Consider the following 20476-nt stretch of genomic DNA (forward strand, 5'->3'; position numbering starts at 1 on the left):
AAGCTGTGCCAATGCTTCACCACCCTTTGTGGAAAGAACTCCTTTCTAACATCTAATCTAAATCTCTGCTCTGTTAGTTTAAAACCATTCCCCCTTGTCCTATCACTATCTGCCTCTGCCTCTTTTTTACAAGCCCCTTTTAAGTACTGGAAGGCCACAATGAGGCTTCCCCAGAGCCTGCTCTTGTCCAGGCTGAACAGCCCCAGCTCTGCCAGCCTGCCTTCTTAGCTGAGGTGCTCCAGCTGTACTGAGCATCTTCCTGGCCCTCCTCTGGCTCCACTCCCACAGGCTGCCTTTCCTGTGCTGAGAATGAAACACAGCCATACAGGTGAGGTGTCCTGAGGGGAAAGGGGGCAAAACGTCTCCCCTGACTTGCCAGCTGTCCTTCTTCCGATGCAGCCTGGGATGTATTTGGGTGGTGGCTCATGTCCAGCTTTCCATCCACAAGAACCCCCAAGTCCTTCTCCACAGGGCAGCTCCCAATGAATTCATCTCCCAGTCTGTCCTCATGTCTGGGATTGCCCCGACCCAGGCGCATCGCCCCCAAACCCACAGCTCTGGACCTGTTCCCACCCCTGTGCAAAACCGCATGAGGCAGCAAACGAGGTGAGGAATCCACAGAGATGGTTTCCATCATCCTGCAAATCCTTGCGTGAAATTCGCACCGTGCTTGACTGGACAACGCAGGGCTGCCCATCTCCGCTGCATTTCCTGCACTGACGGTGGCTCCCGGTGCCACCGCGGCTCCTTCTTCTCCCTGAGGCGGCACGAGCGCTCCCGTTCCCGCTCGTTCCCGTCGCCGTCCCCAGTCCCGTTCCCGCTGCCGCCGCCAGCGGGAGCCCCGGCGCGCCTTTCCCGCTGCTCCGTCCGCGGCGGGCCGTGGAAAAGCTTCACAAGCCGGCGAACTGCACGAATTCCGCGAACTGGAGTGACAGAGCTCCCTGGATTCGCCTTTAACCATATATATTATATATAAAACCATAAAATGAGCTACAAGCAGGTCGCGAGGCGCCGGGCGGGGCTGAGGGCAGGGGGCGCGGCCTGCCAGCGCCGCTCCCTTCCGCCTCACGTCACGGCCCGGCCCGGAGCGATGGCGTCGCTGGAGCAGGGCCCGCTGTGGGTTCGGGACCCGCTGGGGCTGCGGACGCTGCCGCTACTGCTGCCCCCCGGGGACGGCTCCGTGCTCTGCCTCCGCCGCCACCGCGCCCGGGAGCTGGTGAGTGCCGGGGCGATGGGGCACCGGAGGCGGCTGTGGGGCCCTCCGGCCTCGGGAGGCGCTGCGCTTCCGGTACCGGCGGCTCTGCGCAGCCCGTGCGGCCCGTGCCCGCCGTGAGGCCTCGCCGGCGCCTGGCTGACCGACGGGCGGCTGCGATACCGCCTTGCTTTGCCTTGCTGCCGCTTAGCTGAGCCAGGAGGATTTGCTCTAAGGGACCTATAGCCTCTTACCTATGTTATATATGTATGCACATACCCACCACACATTGTGGTGGTTGATCCTGGCTGGAAAGAAAATGTACCAGAAGGGGTCATAGGTCGAGACAAGGGCGGGGAAAAAACACTCACCAGTCGCCATCACAAACAGATTCGACTTGGGGAAATGAGCCTAGTTTATTACCAGTCAAAATCAGAGTAGGATTATGAGAGGTAAATCCGAAAAACACCTTCCCTCCTCCCCTCCCTCTTTCCCGGGCTCTGTCTCCTTCCCGCCAGCGGCACAGGAGGACAGGGAATGAGGGATATGGTCAGTTCATCACAGGTTGTTTCTGAATTTTCCCCATAGTACAGCTTTTCCCTGTTCACGTTTACAAGCCGAATTAGACTATGTTCAATACTTTGGTAACCAGGAGTTAAAACAAGCACCACAGAGAATGTTCATGCTTTTCAGATTGTCTGATTTTTTTGCCTCTCCTCTGGGACGAAGGAAACAAGACTTCTTAATGATTTTCGTTGTCAAAACGTTTAGTTTTCGCTATGAGCTGACTCAGTTTTGCTGCTGTTTTAGAACATCCCTGAAGAAAGCTTGTATGTGAAGTGTAATGGGCGACTGGCCAACGATGAAGATGAGTTGCAAAGTGGAGTCGTTTATAGCCTGGAGCCAAGACTTTGTGGTGGAAAAGGAGGTTTGTTGTTTAAAGTGCTTGTTAATGGTTAGATTCTTAGGTTGAAAAGCTTCTGCTATGCCATAGCAGGAGTCCTCAGATCGTGGCAGACCTCTTGTTGTATGGCTGATACCAAGTTTCTGAGCTGAAACCAAAGTGTAGGTGCAAAGCTGAGAATTGACCAGGGAAGGTGCAGTTCAGCTCTTCTTCACATCCCTTTTCAGCTTTGCTGTATTAGTAGAAATCTGTAACATGTACTGAAGAGACTTCAGAGTTGAAATTGTGTTGAAAAGGACCTGTCATCTTAGGCTCCTAAGTGTCATTCATGGTCACTTAGGACAAATATTTCAGGTACAAATAGTCTGTGCTTTGAGCTTGTTATGTGATCTAATTGACTTTAGAATATATAAATGCCAATATCTCAGCAGCCAAAGAACGAAATAATTTAATCTAAGCTGGGCTCCTTGATGAAGTATTTTAGCTTCTGTTTAGCTGGTTTTTGATTACTTTTTTTCTCTGAAAGGGTTTGGGTCGATGCTGCGAGCCCTTGGGGCTCAGATTGAGAAGACAACAAACAGAGAGGCTTGTCGAGATCTCAGTGGAAGGAGACTGCGGGACGTCAATCATGAAAAAGCGTAAGGCAATTTCTCAGAAGCTGAAATTATAAAATAAAAACTGATCCTGGAGTTGACTGTTAACAAAAGAGGTCAAGTGACAGTCCGTTGTAGCAATGAAATGGTGTTTTGAGTACTAAAAAGAGCAAAAGTGAAATCTTAAGTGAAGATGGACTGGAGGCCAACAGGACTCTCCTGACTGTAATTCTGTTATTGCAAAGTAGATGTGATTTTACTGCAGCGTGTATCTGAGAGACTGATTGGCACCTCTTGGATTCATCATCTGGAATTCACAGTTCTCTCTGAAGTTACAAGACCATAATCTTGGGGATTTGTGAACTTAACTACGTGCTGTTTCTGGCTTTCATAATAAACTCTAAACTCTCTTCTCTGTAGCAGAATCTCTGTCTGTTGCTTCATAGTTCCCCTGGGTGCTTTTGTCTTTTCCCATTGCTTCCCATCCTAGCAGCTGGCAGAAGCATTCTGCAATTGCAGAGCAACAAACTGCTGCTGGAAGCCCTGATTTTGGTGGTTGTGTCGTGTGCAGGATGGCCGAGTGGGTGAAGAAGCAGGCGGAGCGGGAAGCGGAGAAGGAGCAGAGGCGGCTGGAGAGGCTGCAGCGGAAGCTGGCGGAGCCGCGGCACACGTTCACCGACCCCGAGTACGAGCGGCAGTACCGCGAGATGGCCGAGCGGCAGGAGGAGTCCATCCGCATCGGTACTGCAGCCTGCCCGCACTCCCTGCCCTCACAACACAGCACGTTAGAAGCCTCTCTGGCCTCACACCAGTAGGAAAACTTTAAAAAAAATTGCTGGTGGTGACTGTTTTAATTGAATGGAATTTTAAGTTTCAGTGAAATTTGTTTGACTCTGTGCCTTAGTAAATCCACGTAGGAAAGCGTTTGCTGTTGCTTAGTTTATGTCCAGGCTTTGAGTCTGTATCACCAATAGTGATTTTTTCCATTAGAGTTTTAAATTGCATCTGAAGCGAAAGATAAGTAGAATTTACAACATATCTGAATCATGTGCTGATGAAGTTCACTTTCAAATTTATTTTGAAGGCTTGCAGGTTATTGCCAGCAAAGCGGTGGCATCAGAAAGTGGCAAGAGTCGGAAGCGTCCTGGTGAGCCTGGAAAGAAGGAAACAAAATCTGAAAAAAGAAAATGTCCTTGGTAGGAGTTTTACCTTGTTTTTATACTCAAGTCTTAGGCCTTGAACAAGATGAAAGGTTAGATACATATGAGTAAGCAGAGTCTAGTCAGAGATGTAGACTGAAATAGAAATAAGAAAATTGAACTGATAAAATCAAAGAACTGAAAGTAAACATTTCTGCATTCCTATAATTCTGTCGCAGATTATTTGCAAAAATAATCATCTTTCAGCTAATGTAATGTGAAAGAGAAGTCAAAGATTCCACTCATTTCTGTATTGGGAATGCTGTAATACCTGTTTTGGGGGTTTATGGGTCCTGTTCAATATCGACAGCTCTTCCATTAACTAAACTACCTAAATATCTGTTAGAGTAGGTCCTTATATCTCTCTGAAGTGGTTTTTGGAAGGAGAAATGTGGCAATTAAAAAAAATTATTTGAAAGAAAAAGTTGAAATAGATGGCCTGTTAATTTGTAACATCTTCTCCCTACCAGGCCAGGATTGGATGAGGCCACAGGCTCGGGCTGTGAGGATGACTCCCCTTGTGCATCCGACAGAAGTTGTCCATCAGGCAGCAGATCTAATGAAAGTGTTGGAAATTCAGATGAGTGTTCAAGCAGCTCTGTGGCTTCAGCAGAGGACAGTCCATCTACCAGTGTAAGTGAGAAACCCCTGGAGCAGCTAGAAGGTCCTGGAAGAGATCAGCAAGGAGAGGTGTGCACAGGTGGGCAGGCTGAAATTCCAGCTGAAGAAAACAGTAAAACGACAGAGCCCCCAAAGGAAGAAGCCCAAGAAAAGAATGGAGTGACTCAAGCTCAGAAAGAAGAGCAAGAAAATGTTCCTGCTAAGGCACAGGAAACAAACCAGTCACAGAGCACAGTAAGTATGAAGCAGTACAAAATGTGTTGTGTCTTCAGCTGCTTTTAGAGCTGAAGAAGCAAGCAAGCTCCAGCTCCAGCAATGTTGCTTTTCCCACTAGATTTATGGAAGCCCAACTGATACTTGGCAGTAATGGGTGCCAAAACTAGTGCTTTATTGGTCCTTGCATGATATTACTGTTAAAGATTTGTAAGGGTAATGAATCTGGATTTACTCTAGCAATAAAACAAAGTGTGGGGTTTTTTTCAGGCTAGGGAGTTATTGGGATTTTCTGCCTTATTTTGGCTTGGGTGGAAAGTCTGCCATCAGCTGCCACTGGCAATGGCTGAACTCTAATGTGTGAAAGTTTATTACAGCTCAGTGGAAAAAGACCAAGGATGTACTCTGATCAATTAGAACCTTGCCATCTACTGTACTATTAGAGCTGGCAAATTTTAAACAGGGTGTTTACCATTCTTCACTGTTTACCTTTTGCTCAGTATTTGCAAGACCTTCTATTTCTAGAACAGGAAACTCCACCAATGCTGTGGCAGATTGTTATTGCAGGTGGAAATATTTTTATAGTAGTCTTTGATGAATATATTTTTTAGAAGTAGGGTGAGAATAATGAGGCAACCAGTTGTTTTTTTGTATTCTTAGCAGGACAAAGGTTCTAATTCTGCTGGCAAGAATTGTTTTTGTTGAGTCCATAATGGAGTTCTCTCATTCCCACTGTTGCTATTACTTGCTCTGAAGTCTCTTTGGTGCAGACTATAAGATGAATCCATGCATTTAAATACTGAGCAAAATGGGCTTAGATTTCGGTGTCCTTTTTAGTGTGTTAGTAAATTCCAGCATTTGAATTATCCTGTCTATTCCATGCTCTTTTGTGGACAAGGCCCTGGGCTTGGACTAGACAACCTGTAGAGGTCCATTTTACCCTCAATCAATTTGCAGTTTATACCAATTTCCTTTCAAGATGAAATTTTAGTATGTATTTTCTTCTTGCAGCAGGATGTGAGATGTGAACTTCACAACTTGATTTTTTTGGGTTAATCTCACTAAAAAGAGATGCTTTTTTATATATTTCTTTAATTACAGTGTAACTGCATTAGAAATAACTTTTCATTCTCCTTCCTGCTCCTGCTGGAGGTAAATTGGTTATATTCTTCATCAGGCTAAAAAGAGGCTGTCAGCTTTTCTGTGTCTCTGGAAGCCAAGGTTAAGCTACTGAACTTCTGGGCAAGATGGTGAAATGTTGTTTTTAATTCAGTTTTCTTGGGAGTACTGGATATTTCTGGGGATAATCATAGAATCTCCTGAGGTGTGAGGGACCCAAAGGGTTCAAAGTCCAACTCCTGACCCTGCACAGGACAGCTGCAAGAATCACACCATGTGAACTCTTGGTTTTTTTTGATGTTTTTCTCTTTGCAGGAGGTGGAACCAATAGACCTACTGGCATTCAACTCTGCTGCTGAACTGGAAGCCCTGGGTTTAGAGAAGCTGAAGATGGGATTGATGGCTTTGGGACTGAAATGTGGAGGCACTTTGAAGGAAAGAGCAGCAAGGCTTTTTTCAGTGAGAGGTCTGTCTAGAGACCAGATCAAGCCATCCTTATTTGCAAAGCCCCCTAAAGGGAAAGCTGCTGGTTAGATTTGAGAATATTTACCTTTTTTGCATGTGTATTTGATGTCATTAAATAAAAACTCTTGGTATCCTTTCAACTGAGTGTCCCCACCTTCTAATTTCACATCCATGAGATTCATTGGCATCCCTAGGAGTTATGGAAAGGATGGACATAGGTGGTCATCATAGATACAGTGCTTGGGAATCTGACAGTGTTCTGTAGGGAGGAGAAAAACACTGAGGCTCTACAGATCACTTCTCATGGGGATTGTGACAGGACAAGTGGACTCTGTGTGGAAAGGAAATGGGTGTGTTTACTGAAAGTTTCATTAGGAAACTTGGATGGAGGGTGCTTGGGAGGTCACCTTAGTATGATGAAGTTTTGCTGCTGTAAATCCATTGGCTGGGAACGTTAGATGCTGGCAGTCCCTGCCTGGGTGGCAAACCTTTGGTGTGCTTACAGCCAGCTCTCTAAAAGGCAGGGACTGTGTGTGGGACAAGAGAGCCTTCAGCTCCTTGAGCACACTCAACCTCTAGGATGGGTAGTGTGGGAGAAAAGTGAATTGACCATGTTAATGATGTGTTTTGGCAACAATTCTTCAAGCACTTGCTCTGGGATATACCTACATTAAAGATTAGCCTAGAGCATTATTGTGTCTGGAGAGCCATAGAGGTGCTCACTGGCAATTCACATGCTCCTAGGGTGAAAACAGCTGGATAACAGCAGGACTTGGACTGATCCTTCAACAGAAGAGAAAGAAGTAGGTGAAGTGCTTGAAGCTTTCTTAAGAATTTGGACAAGAATGAAAGGTCAACAGTTAAAAAAAAATATAAGCTGAAACAGTTCCAATGTTACATGGGCTATTTCTGTAGGACAGAGTGGCCTCAGAGCAGAAGTGATCTTTCTAGTCCAGAGCCAGAGGATAATGCAGTTTGCATTATCTCTCTCTGTCTTTTCCTAAGGATTTATGTAGCTTTGGATTTCAAAGATGTTTCTGGTTGTAAATGCACCAAAACTGTGAATATCTTCCCAGAGAAAAGGTTCATTCTCCCACGGAATCACTTCCCTAAAAAGCAAGTGGTGCGGCTTAGAGAAGTCACACTTCTGAAGTGTCATTTTAAATGCATTTATTTCAAACACCTAAGTACTGCCTTGTGTTTCACTGGCATTTCAGTGTTACTGACTGAAAAAATGTAATTAGTGAAAACACTGGCACAAGCTTGAGGGAGGGCTTTTCCTCACTTCATACAGATCCATCTCTTCCCTGGAAAGAAAAATAAGTACATCTAATACACAAACCAGCAGGGAGCAGGGCAGGTCATGGAGGGAAAGAACTGCTGGAGGTTTAGAAATACCACCAGCAGCAGACACAACAGCTGCTGGCCTTCAGCCAAAAAGCTGCTTTCCACTGTCCTCACCACCCGGTGCTAGTAATCAAGTAACTCAAAAGCCACTCCTGTAAACACCACTTTTGCTGGAGTGTGCAGGAATTGCTTCCATTGGTTTGCTGAGAGCTGCAGCTTCTGCTCTCGCTGCTGTAGGTGGCACTGCACTAACGTGGAGGACGTGTCCGGTTCCAGCAGCTGACAAACCCTCTGCCCTCAGCACCTGACCCGAGTTCCATGGGCTGCAGGCACACGGTGCTGCTGTGGAGCAGGGACACCTTTACATCGTTCTGTTTGTTCCTGAAACAGTCACAGTTAATCCTTCTGATCTGCCCGCAACTCATCCAAGATTTTGCTTTCTGGAGAATATTGGCATTTGAAAGGTTGGTTTGTAGCACTGCCTATTCTCAGGAAGGTGCTACTTTTAAAATCCTAAAGCTTCCTCCTAGACATTTAACTGGAAATGGTAATGCCTGCACCCCTGGTAGCACAGCCACCTCAGCTGGCTTGGCTTTGGTCACAGCTGAGCAATTAGAGTGGCTTTGCGGATTAATATGCCTAATGACACCTAAAGGGAGGGAGGTGACAACTCTGACCTCACCCAGCTGTAGAGGAGGGGCTGGGCAGGCACCACTGCTTTCCAGCACTGCTAGAGTCTGGGCTAATCCAGGATAGTTGGTTTGGATTTGGAGGCAGCAGCTGTGCATGCTTGGAAAGTGTCCCAGTGGCCTGGATGCGTGAGCTGCCTGTCCTGCTTCTCCCTGCTGCCTTCGCTGGGTGCCTCTAACCAGGCACAAGGAATCAGGAATTTACACGAAACTTGCAGGGCAGAAAAGAGCAGGGAGTTCTTGAAAGACCTGCTAGGGCTGTATGGAAAAAGGAGAGGAGTGTTTCTAGGGAGCCAGACAGCTTGTGAAACATCTGCTGGGACTGTTACACATCTCAGTGAAAACATGAACAGGCTGCCTAGGGAGGTGATTGAATCAAAACTGAATTAAAAGCTGGGTAGATGTGGGCCATGGTTTAGTGGTGGGCTTGGCACTGCTGGGCTAACGGTTGGACTCAATGATCCTGGAGATCTTTTCCAACCTAAACAATTTTGTGATGTCTGGTGGTTATCGATGGCCCCTTATGGCCAGTGTGATGCTGCACCCAGCGTACAGGAACTACCTGAGACCTCCCAAGGATGACAGAGCTGTTGACCCCTGGGTTGAAAATTGGCAGTTACCTGGGAGGTAATGATTATGAAGCGATTGCAATAATTTTCAGCAAACAGAAACCAGATTTTCAAAGGGGATTCTGGCACCGCAGGCTTTCAAAGAAGCATATTTGTCATAACAGAGAAAATTAGAAGGAAAAATTAGGATAAACAGAACCCTCTTCCCCCACCTCTCACCCCAATAAAGATTAGGAGGATCTTTAAAACAAAATTAATAAATGGCTTTGAAAAACCAAATAAACAAACAAAAACCCCACCCCTGATTTATCAATTACCAAAAAAGGATGCTGAGAGCTGTGAATTGTTGACATGACTTACCAGTGCCCAGTATTTCCAGATAACTTTCTGTCTCCTGCCATTCTGCTCCTGCTGGTCTGACCACAGAACCCCAAACCCAAGTGCCCCAGCAGCTCTGGAGTGCCCAAGCACCTCCAGAGCACAGGCCAGAGGCAGCAGTCATGATGAGCTTTTTATTCTGTTTTATGCTGTAATATGCTGATGTTGTTCTCCTACACCTGCTCCAGCAGTGCACCAGAGGAGCTCAAGTCCTCTAAAAATATCAAAGTCCTGCAGGATCTCTGTCGTATCCCCTGAAATTCCTGACCCCTCCCCTTCTCAGTTTGCCCTGGGTTCCCCTTTCCCAGACTCCAGCTGTTGCCAGCCAAAGCCAGAGGAGCTCCCTGATTATCACCTTTGCTGGGATGTGGATTGGGCCCCTGACTTTCCACTTACACAGGCCACTAGAAGGCTGGCCTGAAAGGCAAAGTGTCAGACACCCTTGGTAGGAGTCTGTGAAATGCAAAAGGGAAAAAACAAGAGAGGGAGAGGAAATAAGGTCTCACCCACTGGGAAAAGCTGCGACTTCTCACAGATTTTGAAAGAAAATGGGAAAACAGCCTTGCTTTAAATGAAACCATGGAAAGATGAGACAGGGCAACGTAGCCCAGCTAGCAGCGGCATTTAATGTGGCTTGAAACTTCTGTTCTCTGTCCTAGAATGGAGATAATGCGTAGAGATAATGGAAAGTGCTGCTACATGGCTGAGCCTCTCTAAAGGAAAGCTTTCCTGAGGCCGATAGGACCAGCTCCAGGCCCCATGTCCAGCTCCATTAACTACTGCAGGCCCTTAAAGGTCACCCTGTGAGCAGTGCCACCAGGGCCAGCCAGAGCTCACACTTCTGATAAGCTCACGCTTGTGATAAGCTTTAGCTCAGGCACTGCCACGCGAACTCACACAAGAACCCAGCCTGGAGTGTGGGACTAACAGGCCTGTTACAGTGCTCCACATGAAGAGCACACCCTTCCTTCTCCTTGAGCAGCACGTGGGTGCTCTGTGCTTTCAGCAGTGCAGGAGGATGCCCGGTGGTTTAACGCTGCTTTTGCCTTAAAACACCTTTCCGGTTTTTTATGTAATTTCTGGCTCTATGTGGTTCATCACACCCCTACACTGCTCTTCCTTTTTGTTTTCTTACAGCACAGCATCAATGACAATGCTGAACCACACTGCTGCCAGGTGTGTGAGATGTTCTGCCTTTCCTCAGAGACTGTGGTGCTGCTCAGACGGAAAGGAGAACATGACAGCTTGGCAGCCTTTGTGTGCATTACAAGTTGTACCCATACTAGTAGCACACAGAAGGTGTCACAGCAAATGCAGCCTGGATTGAAGACAATAGGCTGGGACATAATTTCCTGTAGCATGGGCTGATGTCTGAAAAAGCCCCAGGTGTGGCAGTATTTCATCCACAGCCTTGTGCCCAGGAGTTTGAAGTAGAAATCTCTGGAGCCTTCCCCACATCAGCCCAGCCTTCAAGTCTGCAACATTTTCACTGCAAAGCCAGGTAGAGTTTACAGGAGCAGTGTCCTGTCTCCCCAAAAGTGGGGAGCTTCAATCCAAACGTGAGCTCAAAACTAGCCCCAGCAGAGATGCTGTGACACCTGTGCAGCTCCCCTAGCAATAAATCCAAGTACCCATGCCGGCAGCAGGGCCTTACAGCTCACAGATTTGCACCCTATCCCTGACCTGCAATACCCACAGTTCTCTCCACAGTAACACCAGGTTTCCTTAGCCACCACCTCTGCCTCCCCACCCTCCAGATGTCACACACACACACATGCACACAGACCCACCGCTCGCTGCTGTGTACCTCGTGTCACAGGACACCAGGGCAAGGACAGCCAGATGCAGAGTAAGGGGTGCAGAACACAGCACAGGATCCTGGTGGAGGGGAGGAGCCTTGTCCATCCACCCCGCTGCTCCTGTGGTGCTCTGCTCCCCACTTCCCACAGCAGCCTGGCCCAAATTGCGCTGCATGGATTTCTCCTGGGATGGAGGATGAACGATGCCAGAAGCTCAAGTGCCAGAGGCTGAAGTGACACCAGGGTGAATGCTCTTCATGCTCAGGCAGCAACCAGCTCAAACATTTTCTTCCCCAGGGGCAGTGTGTGGCAGAATCATCGGCTCTGTTCTTCCTGGTGATAGCTGAGCTCCTGGCCTTCAGGCTATGCTCTGCCCCAGATGGGTGGAGAAGGCCTGGGGCTGGATGCCAATGCCGTTAGGATAGATGCTACATAGTCATGAGAAGGGAATGATCAGAGGTCATTCCTGTCCATCCAATTCTGCTTCCAGTGACCCATGGTGCTGTAGACCAGCACTGGTGAATGGTGACTCTGTGCTTTTGCCTCTTTTTTCTCCCCTGAAAGCTCTTTTAGCCACAGATGTTTACACAACGGAGAGCCTACCTAGAGATGCCTGGGTGATCTCAGAGCTGGGGTCCTGCAGGGCACCAGGAACAATCACATCTTCCTGAAGGATGACACATAGCCACTGCATCCCCAGAGCCACTGCTGTCTCAGTGGGTTGTGAACTGAGGAGAGGAGTCTGACATGAAGGTGGAAATCGTTAACATGGATGACATCCTGGCCAGCCGTTCAGAGCAGTTCAGAAAGGGAGCAAACCACCTTATCATAGCATTTCTCGAGGGGATGTGTTGGTCAGATGTTCAATAGGAAGGGTCAGGGTTAAAATGCTTTACCTGGGGACAAAGTGGGCAGGAGGCACCTCATCCCTCTCTGCACTACTGCTCCAGCTGACCCCTGCAGGTTCTGTCACCACTGCAGCTCACAAGGAGAGCATCACCTCCTGCTGGCAGGTAAGATTCTAGGTTTTCCCTTTAAGAAAGTGTTGACTTCAACTCCACAGCAGCTCAGGATGAAGCACTGGCAGTGCAAGCTCTGCTCTGCTTGCTGGTTCAGCCCAGTCCCCGTCCCTGAGGGAGCAGAGAAGCTTCACCAGGAGCAGGTGGGATCACACAGGTAGCTGAGAAAAGCTGTCACTGTGTGTACATTTATAGGAGTCAGGCACTGGATACTCTCAGAAATACAATAGATCTTTTTCCCACCACTTTCAGATCTAAGAGTAAATATAAGCAAACCCATGGCTGCTTTAATACTTGAATTTTATTGTTTCATTGAGTTTGAAAGCACACAAAACCTGGAAAAAATCGCTAAATTGAAATAACTGTAATACACAATCAGAAAAACAAACTGTTACTCATGCAAGCAAACCTAAGTCCTAATATTCCTGTTGATTCCAGGACTCTAAATTCTACCTAAAATGGTGTTAAGCCCATGGTACAGAGGTCAAAAATATAATCCTTTGAGTTTCAGATAATATTTTATGTACATGTAGATATGTATATGTACATTCAATACATATGCACATATATATATGTTCCTTTGAGCTCTAGGCAATATTTTATGTACATATATATGTATGTAATGAATATGTATATATCGAGCATGTAGACAATACACACATATATTCATACACTCTGTACATGTATGTACATATGTGTGTGTAGATAATATACATGTAAGTGCTTCTTCCCTCCAGTTCACCATAAACACGACTTGGGCTAACAAGGACCAAACCCAGCAGCCTGAAAATGAAAAGCTGAGGCCCTGCATTAGTTCTTCACCTGGTGATGGTCACTCTTTTGCCTGGAGCTGTTTGCAAAACTACTCCAGGGTGGGAACGGAAATAAATTCAAGGAAATTTAGCAGGCATCAGGGGGGCCCCGAGAAGCACCAGGCTCCTTAGGTAGCCCTCACACAGGTATTTGTGAAATGCACACTCCTGTGAGCCCATGTGCACGGACAGTGTCTGCAAGTGCCCCCTCTCTGCAGGGTAGCAGGGCACGGGGGGATCCCCAGCTGCAGCCCCAGCTGACCCTGGCAGGCAGGAACCCCCAGCACCTCCATCAGAGGCTCTGGGTGCCTGGCTGGCTCTCGGCAGGGCAGGGCTGCGGGGAATGGGTGACAGCCGCGGCCACCCGCCGGTCACACCAGCGCCATGCCATCCGTGCCGCAGCTGCAGCTCTCCACGATCATGTTGGGGAACTCGGCCGCCTCGATCTCGGTGCGGTTGCCCCTCTTGACGAGGTAGATGACGGGCAGCGCGGAGCTGCCGGCCACGGCGCAGGAGCGCTGCCCGGAGCCCAGGCGGCGCAGGGCGCGGGGGAGCTGCAGGCAGCTCCCGGAGCAGCGGAACGCCTGGAATCCCGCCGGCTCCAGGATCCAGTGCTGAGCCCAGGACAGCTCGCGGAAGCTGATGTAGTGCTTCTGCCGGCAGCAGGTGGATTTCCCCATCAGCGCCTCCTCCCTGCAGTCCCCAGGGCTCCTGGACACCGAGGGAGAAACAGGAATGTTCTAACTGGAAACTGGGATGTGGGAGGAATAATCCTTGCTGCTAATAGCACGGGTGGGCTCTGAGACGTGAGACCTGGGCCGTGCTCAGGATTCATTTGAATATTCAGACAACAAGTATGGGAAGAGGAGAGGTGTGATTCAGCAGCAGCTTTCTAACTCCTTCACTCACAGCAGGTAATCACTCGTGAGGGTAAGAGCTGCCCACCCTGGGTTTGCCCACCCTGGGTTTCAATAATTCAGGGACAAAATTACACCAGACACAGTACAGATTTAGGCTTCATACATACCCATAGTCATCCAAGTTGAGGGTGTAAAGCACCAGTTCAGGCTTGCCTAGGGCTTTATCCTTGGGGTCCTGCGAGGTGAAGCGCACGGCTTTGGCCATTTCTGAGGCATAGCTGCCCATCCTTTCCCCTTCAATCCACACCTCCAGGAACATCGGCTCCCTCCTCTTGTTCCGCAGCCAGTAGTGCACAGCCTGGGTCACATCAAAGCTCTTCCAGCCCGACTCACGTATAGGAACCAGCCTGTGTGACAAGGGCTTGGCATTAGAAAAGCCCATCAGATAAATCCCGGGCTTGCAGTGCTGTTATTGCCACAGAATAATTTACTTCTGCAATTCTGACAATGTAGATTGTCACATGCCTTGACTACATGATCATTTTTGCTCTGGGCAAGCACCCACAGCAGTTAATTGCCAACTCAAAAAGAATCATGGAGATCTAACAGATGTGGCTAGCACAGTTTTTCCCATGAGAGGTTTTCTTGTGTTTTGTAAATAAAGATAAAGTTTGGATGTTTTGGAACAGTGTCCCAGAACTTGGGCAGTGCAGGCCTGGCCAATCAGGCCTGGGGGAAGGCTTCTGACTGACCAATCTGGGTGACTTTTGAGAACTCTATAAATGTGATGAAATCAAAACAATAAAAGTCATTCCTTCTTGCCACTGAGAACCGATGCATTCATTACTCTGCTAGCTGCTCAACAGCGACAAACAGACACTGAAGGGCCAGAAAAAACCCTCTCTACATGCTCATACAAAAATTAGGTGGTGCAGGATCATGTGTGGCCTCAGTACTGGTGATGGCAGCCTGGTAAACACCAGGCTCCCATTTGCTCCTGTCCAAGCTGCATTAGAGCCATAAGTTTCTACCCACCCTGGGAATTGGTTTCAGGTCTTATTCTGACTTCAGGGGTTGCAAAACTTCCACAGAGCCCACCATTATAGAATCAGATGCTTTTTGCATAACTTACCTATTTAAACCAGCTAATGAAATGGCCAGTGGAAAGAATACTAGCAGCCAGTGACCCACTTGGCTTAGAGAATTGAACCAGGTGGGGGATTTTAGAGGGGAAGATGTAGCAGTATCATTTGATGCAGAAATAGATTATTTCAAAGAATCATCATATATTGCCATTTCAGCATAATATCTGCTCTTACAAGCTCATTCTTGGTTTAGAGGCCATATAACCTGGTTGTACAGATGTAACCCCATCAGACTGACCTGAGGCACAACCCCATGATACCCAAATGCACCCCAGAGGACCCAAACTCTATAACTAGTGTCCTGCCTCCAGCAGAAGCCCCTTTCTTACCTGGAATCTATCAGGGAGGTCCTGTTGGTGCCATCGTGCTGCTGCTGCACCCAGTACACACTGACCCTGGCATTGGAGACGGGCCTGTGAGACTGCTTGGCAGGCAGGTTTGCTCTGTCCAGAGGCTTTTTGAAGAGTTTCAGTTCAGCCATTGTGACTTCGCTGTTTTTAGGTATTCTGCCCTCCATGTCAAACATCAGCTTCTGGCGCGTGGTTGTGTCGGAGTAGAGGACTTCTCCTGTCATGCCTGTGCAGTTGGGAACAAAACTGATTGTCATTGCTTGTCACTGCCATCCTGGTGAGTAAAGCTCCCACATTTCATACACAATTATCATCACAACACACTCCTTCCATGCTCCCAGTCGAGCCCTTGTAGCAGAGACAGCTGCTAAACACACCTTTTCTAATGCATACTTGAATCAATGTCTTGCAAATGCCCTAATTATTCTCTTATCTCTGAGTCTCTGCAACCTGACATAATATGACCCCAAACTGAGCAGACCTCAAAAGGTGTGCATCTCTGTGCCAGAGCTGGGCATGAAAGCAGGAAACTGCACCACTTGGAATGAAAAAGTATTTTCATTTGCTGCCCAGGGTGCTGTGTATGTCCTTTGAAAGTAAAATAAGCTCTAAGTGCCCTTGTACAGCCACCATTGTATCTCTATGGCTATTTTCCTCCTTCATAATTTTTCCAGTAAAAAAAAAAAAAAAAAAAAAGAACAAAACAAAAAAGAGATGAGAGAGTGAAACATCCTCCAAGAGGTGTGATTCCTATTAGAGGACTTGCTGCAGATTTGACTGAAAACCTGCATAGTCTGCACTTTCTGTTGACTTTTACCTTTTCCCCCACCTGCCCAGACTGTTCCCAGGGTACCAAGGTTTCTATCAGGCTCCAGCAGCATCCTGCCCTTTGGAAGCACTGCGGCACCTCCTCTCCAGGTGCCAAGAGTGCTTGTTAATCTTTAAGATGCTGTTGCATGCCCCTCTTCTGCTCATATGAGCTTTGGAGCCAAACCCGATCCTCACTCCCCCCGGGGTTTTGCCTCTGCCTATCCTGCGGCCAGCCGGGAGAGCCCTGGCAGATTCCCCTGGCGGCAGCAGGGTGCCTGGGATGCTCCCAGCATCCAAACGTTACCTGTGTGTCCAGGGATCCCCCTGAGGATGCCAGCCAGGCTCGGCAGAGCGCGGCGCTTCACCCTCTGGCGCTTCAGCATGGACATGTACTTGTTCTTGACGTGGTCTGGGATAACCAGATCCACCAAGTCTCTCTTATGAAGTTTGGGCACCTCAGAGAGCCCCAGCTGCTTCAGCATCACTTCCTTGAACCCCTCCTGGGTAAACGCTCGGACCGTGAGGATGAGGCAGAGCATGCAGAGCATCCAGGCACACCTCAGGTCCATCCTCCTCTGTCAGCAAAGCAGTTCCCTGGCCAGCAGAGATGAAGGGGGGGATCTCCCCGGGGCTGCTCTCGGCAGAAATGTGCTGGCAGGCTGCCCGAGCTGGATGGAGGTCCCCAGTGCTGGGGTTTTATAGCCAGCCTCGTCCCACTGGCACAACAAATTTCACAAGTGGGGACGAAGCAAAGGACTTAAAAGGATCACTCCCCTGTTGGTAGACACATGCCAGTTTAACACCTTCATCCACTGCAAAGTTAATACAAGAAGGTTTAGGGAGGTCTCCCAGATTCCTTCGTGGGGAAGAAGTTTCCATTTTTTTTTAATTCCCTGTAAATATTTGCCCAGAAGCCCCCTGAGCAATCACAGAGTCCCCTGTTCAGCCTCTGCCAGGGAGGAAACACATCTGCAGAATACATTGCTTTATGTACTACCCTATATGATTCTTAAAGGCAGCATCAATCTTTACTGCAGGGGACTTGCTACCTAAAACAGCCAATATCAATCAGGAGAAGCTTTAGCTTTAGCTGGAAGTCCATCTTTACAGCAAGCATTGAAAAATCATTTAAATCTTTGGGGTGGGGGGGTGGTTATGTTCCACTTTTGATCTCTGAATATTTGTATCAAGTGTATGAATCAGGGCAGTGAATCACAGCAGTTGAATGATTTATGGCCTTTTATGCTGCTTCTGAATCACAGAAGGTAGAAGATGTACGGGCATGACATTTTAGAAAAATGTCCCATCACTCTTTATGGATTCCTGTGGGTTTCATAATACTCATGCTTAAAAGAAGAAGGCTTTATGTAAAGGCAGATCACTTTGCAGTGAACATGAGAAACCACTGCACTATTCCACTAACTGGATGAAGAATATCAGTATTTGGAGTGCTGTTAACAGCCACAATAGAGCACTGGCTCTGGAGAGTGAAGCTGACCTGAAGGCTGGAGTGGGGAGGCTGGATGTTAACCTTGTAATCAACATTTAAACTTGAAACTTACACCCTTTTCTTCCCTGGCCTAAGATGTGGAAATCTATTTTTGCCACCAAGCCCAGGAGAATTGAATTGAAGAAATAAAATGTGATTGATAAAAGCATGAAGGAGCATGGCACTTGGGGCAGGTCCTCATCCTCTCCATCAGCCACATACCTGAGCCTACACACAAATGTCTTCAGCATCAAAGGCCCTTTGGATTTTATATGTCTCTGTAAATGATTTTAAATTGGTCCTGCTTCATCCAATGTCCAGGCTGAATGGTGTGCCCCGAGGACGGTCTGGCTGGAGGATGCAATGTAATGAACTTGTACAAAATCACCCCGTTGTGGCTCATCCCTCATTAAAGCAAGTGTCAGCCGAGGCAGCCTGTTTTGTACTCAGGGGAAGGCAATAAAGCTGTCTGAAAGAGCCCCACTCAACACTTCTGTTACTGCTTACTTTGTGTTTACAACCTTTTAAGAAACTTGTCTTCTTAAACATGATAAAGCTGCTGTTAGATGTTAAAAGGGCACCTTATTTAGCTGAATTGACTTTTGAGAGGAAAATGGAACAGACTACAAAGTAACAGCTTGTGCATGGCCCAAGGCAGTACATTCTTTAATCCTGCACTTTGTGTAGCATATTTCTCTGAAGATGAATTTTAGACATCCATTTGTACATTAATTCAAAATACATCCATTCCCAAGACACAAATAGCAGTGAAAAATATCCACTTCACTTGACTGCTTCAACCTCAGCTCATGTCAAATACTCCTGCTCTTGTGCATAAGAGGAGGGAAGGTTTTTTCCTGAAATCTTTGTGACCCCTCAGCCCTTTAGGAAGGCTCCATACACCTGGCTGTTCCCTCAGGACTGTCTCCCCAGCCAAATGGCACATTACTCATTTCCAGGGTCTGGGGTGAATGACCTGATCACACAGTGAGCTGGGTCATAGGCTTGGAAACTGCACCTGAGCAGTGTTTAGGAGACTGACAAAGTCTTTTGCAGATGGGCTCTCTAAATGCTGGCCAGCTCAGTTCCAGCGGGGAATTTGTTATGTTTATATGGTCACCTGGATAAAACTGCAGTCCATGGACTTGCAATGGTGTCTCTCTTACATCAGAAGACATGATCCCATAATTATTTACCCATCTAATTAGTCTTTGCTCCAGAGAGCTGTCCTACTCTGCAGTGAGTGTTCTTCAAAAAACCATGACAGCATGAAATGAAAATGTCTGATTACTGCAGCAGCACCCATCTTTCCTGTATCCGGATGTGATTTCTCCTGTGGCTGATGCCAAATCCACCAGGACTTTCCACCGTCCAGTGTGTATTGGAAGGTGATTTATAGGCTTCACACCTAAAATAAAATTATTGACCAAACACAGTTGAAGCTCAGCTAAGAAGAAAACAGAGGATGTGTATTGCAGGCTTTTCACAGGAGAGTGATTATCTGGTCCAATTGGAGGATTTGCCATTCCCCCTTTGTCATGCAAACAAGAAAAAGTCGGGAATTTTATAATGGCTTTTTGTGTGATGTGTATTAGAACCTGCACAGTACATTTGAAATGTCAAACAGAGGATTCAAAGAGGCTGAAAGGGATGAAGGATGAGCAACTCCCAGTTTTAATAAAAGCCAGTACTTAGTGAAGAGAGAATCTCTATATTTAAGCTTTCAATGTTGTTACAAGCAGTTCTGTAAGACATTTGCTGGGCACACCCCTGCAATGATTTTTGGTAAATAAATCCAGTGGGATCAAAGAGAAAGTGTGAAAGGCTTACCCTAATGATGTAGCTATTACACTGGGAAGCAAGAGCTTTTGAAATGTATTTGGAGTATTGAGGGTCTGAATATGTAACTTTTCAAGATCTGAATTGCTACGGACACAACTCTTTAGTATAACAGCTGGGCCTACATTAAAACAGCCCTTTCTTGAGTGATGTGAAAGACAACAATTCCTGTGTGCTTCAAGAAGTGCCCATATTTGTGCAACACCTTTGTCATATGGAGATGGGAGCACAACTCTATGAAGGTTTTGATCTGTTTTTCCTCAGAGTCAGGGCCTTCTGAATCCAGGAGTGTAGAAGTAAAAATAGTAGTGGTTAAGATGCAGGTATAAATGTGCCAAGTTGAAAAAGAATTTAAGTACAAGTTCTGTTTCATATTCTTTTTCAGCCTCAAGCACACCAAGTTTTACACCATTAACAAAACACTGCAGAAGAGGCTGGTCATGTGAAGGACTGGGTTAGAGGCTTCAAAATCGGAAGTAAACTGCAGGCTGTGAATGAAGTCATGCCCCTCTCACACTGCCTCACCCATGCACCCACCAACCACTCAACAGGGCTTCAAACTGAATATTCCCACCAGCAAACTCAGGCCACACACCTCTAAGTTTCATATAACTTAGATTTCATAGGAATCTTTAGCTTCTTCCTTGACTGTCATGGACTATGCTTGTGGTATGCTTCGCTATTTTTCAGCACAGACTGGCCCTGTGTCAAACAGGTCTAGACAGCAAGCATGGAGTTCAGCAAACTTTGCTAAAAGCCCTGTCCAACCTGGTCTTGAACACTTCCAGAGATGGGGCGTCTGCTTCTCTGGGCAACCTGTTCCAGCACCTCAACATTCTCACAGTAAAGGATTTCCTATTAATATCTAAACTAAACCTCCCTTCTGTCACTTTGAAGCCATTCCCCCTAGTCCTATCACTACATGCCCTTGTAAAACGTCCCTCTCCAGCTTTCTTGTAAGAGACATTCTCTAGTGAATGTGCTCTTAGGTGTCCCCAGAGCCTTTCCCTTCTCCAGGCTGAACTGTCCCATCTCTCTCAGCCTTCATAGGAGAGCATGAACAG

At 47.2% G+C, this 20476-nt stretch overlaps 2 protein-coding genes across 2 annotated transcripts; one reads left to right on the top strand and one right to left on the bottom strand.

Moving 5' to 3' along the window:
- The first annotated feature begins 887 nt into the window (after positions 1-887).
- Positions 888-6446, top strand: SDE2 (spliceosome associated SDE2). Its single transcript, XM_085054675.1, has 7 exons — positions 888-1216; positions 2003-2120; positions 2623-2734; positions 3261-3430; positions 3774-3885; positions 4359-4743; positions 6157-6446. The coding sequence occupies exons 1-7, from the start codon at positions 986-988 to the stop codon at positions 6373-6375; spliced, it is 1347 nt and encodes a 448-aa protein (XP_084910801.1). The 5' UTR covers positions 888-985; the 3' UTR covers positions 6376-6446.
- Positions 6447-12401: 5955 nt separating this feature from the next.
- Positions 12402-16684, bottom strand: LOC146439161 (left-right determination factor 1-like). The gene is made up of 4 exons (XM_085054678.1): positions 16389-16684; positions 15254-15491; positions 13947-14186; positions 12402-13630 (listed from the first exon to the last, which is right to left on the bottom strand). The coding sequence occupies exons 1-4, from the start codon at positions 16651-16653 to the stop codon at positions 13291-13293; spliced, it is 1083 nt and encodes a 360-aa protein (XP_084910804.1). The 5' UTR covers positions 16654-16684; the 3' UTR covers positions 12402-13290.
- Between the last annotated feature and the right edge of the window lie 3792 nt (positions 16685-20476).

Source organism: Lichenostomus cassidix, chromosome 3, assembly GCF_008360975.1.
Source record: "Lichenostomus cassidix isolate B80296 chromosome 3, HeHo_3.0, whole genome shotgun sequence".
Classification (NCBI taxonomy): Eukaryota; Metazoa; Chordata; class Aves; order Passeriformes; family Meliphagidae; genus Lichenostomus; species Lichenostomus cassidix.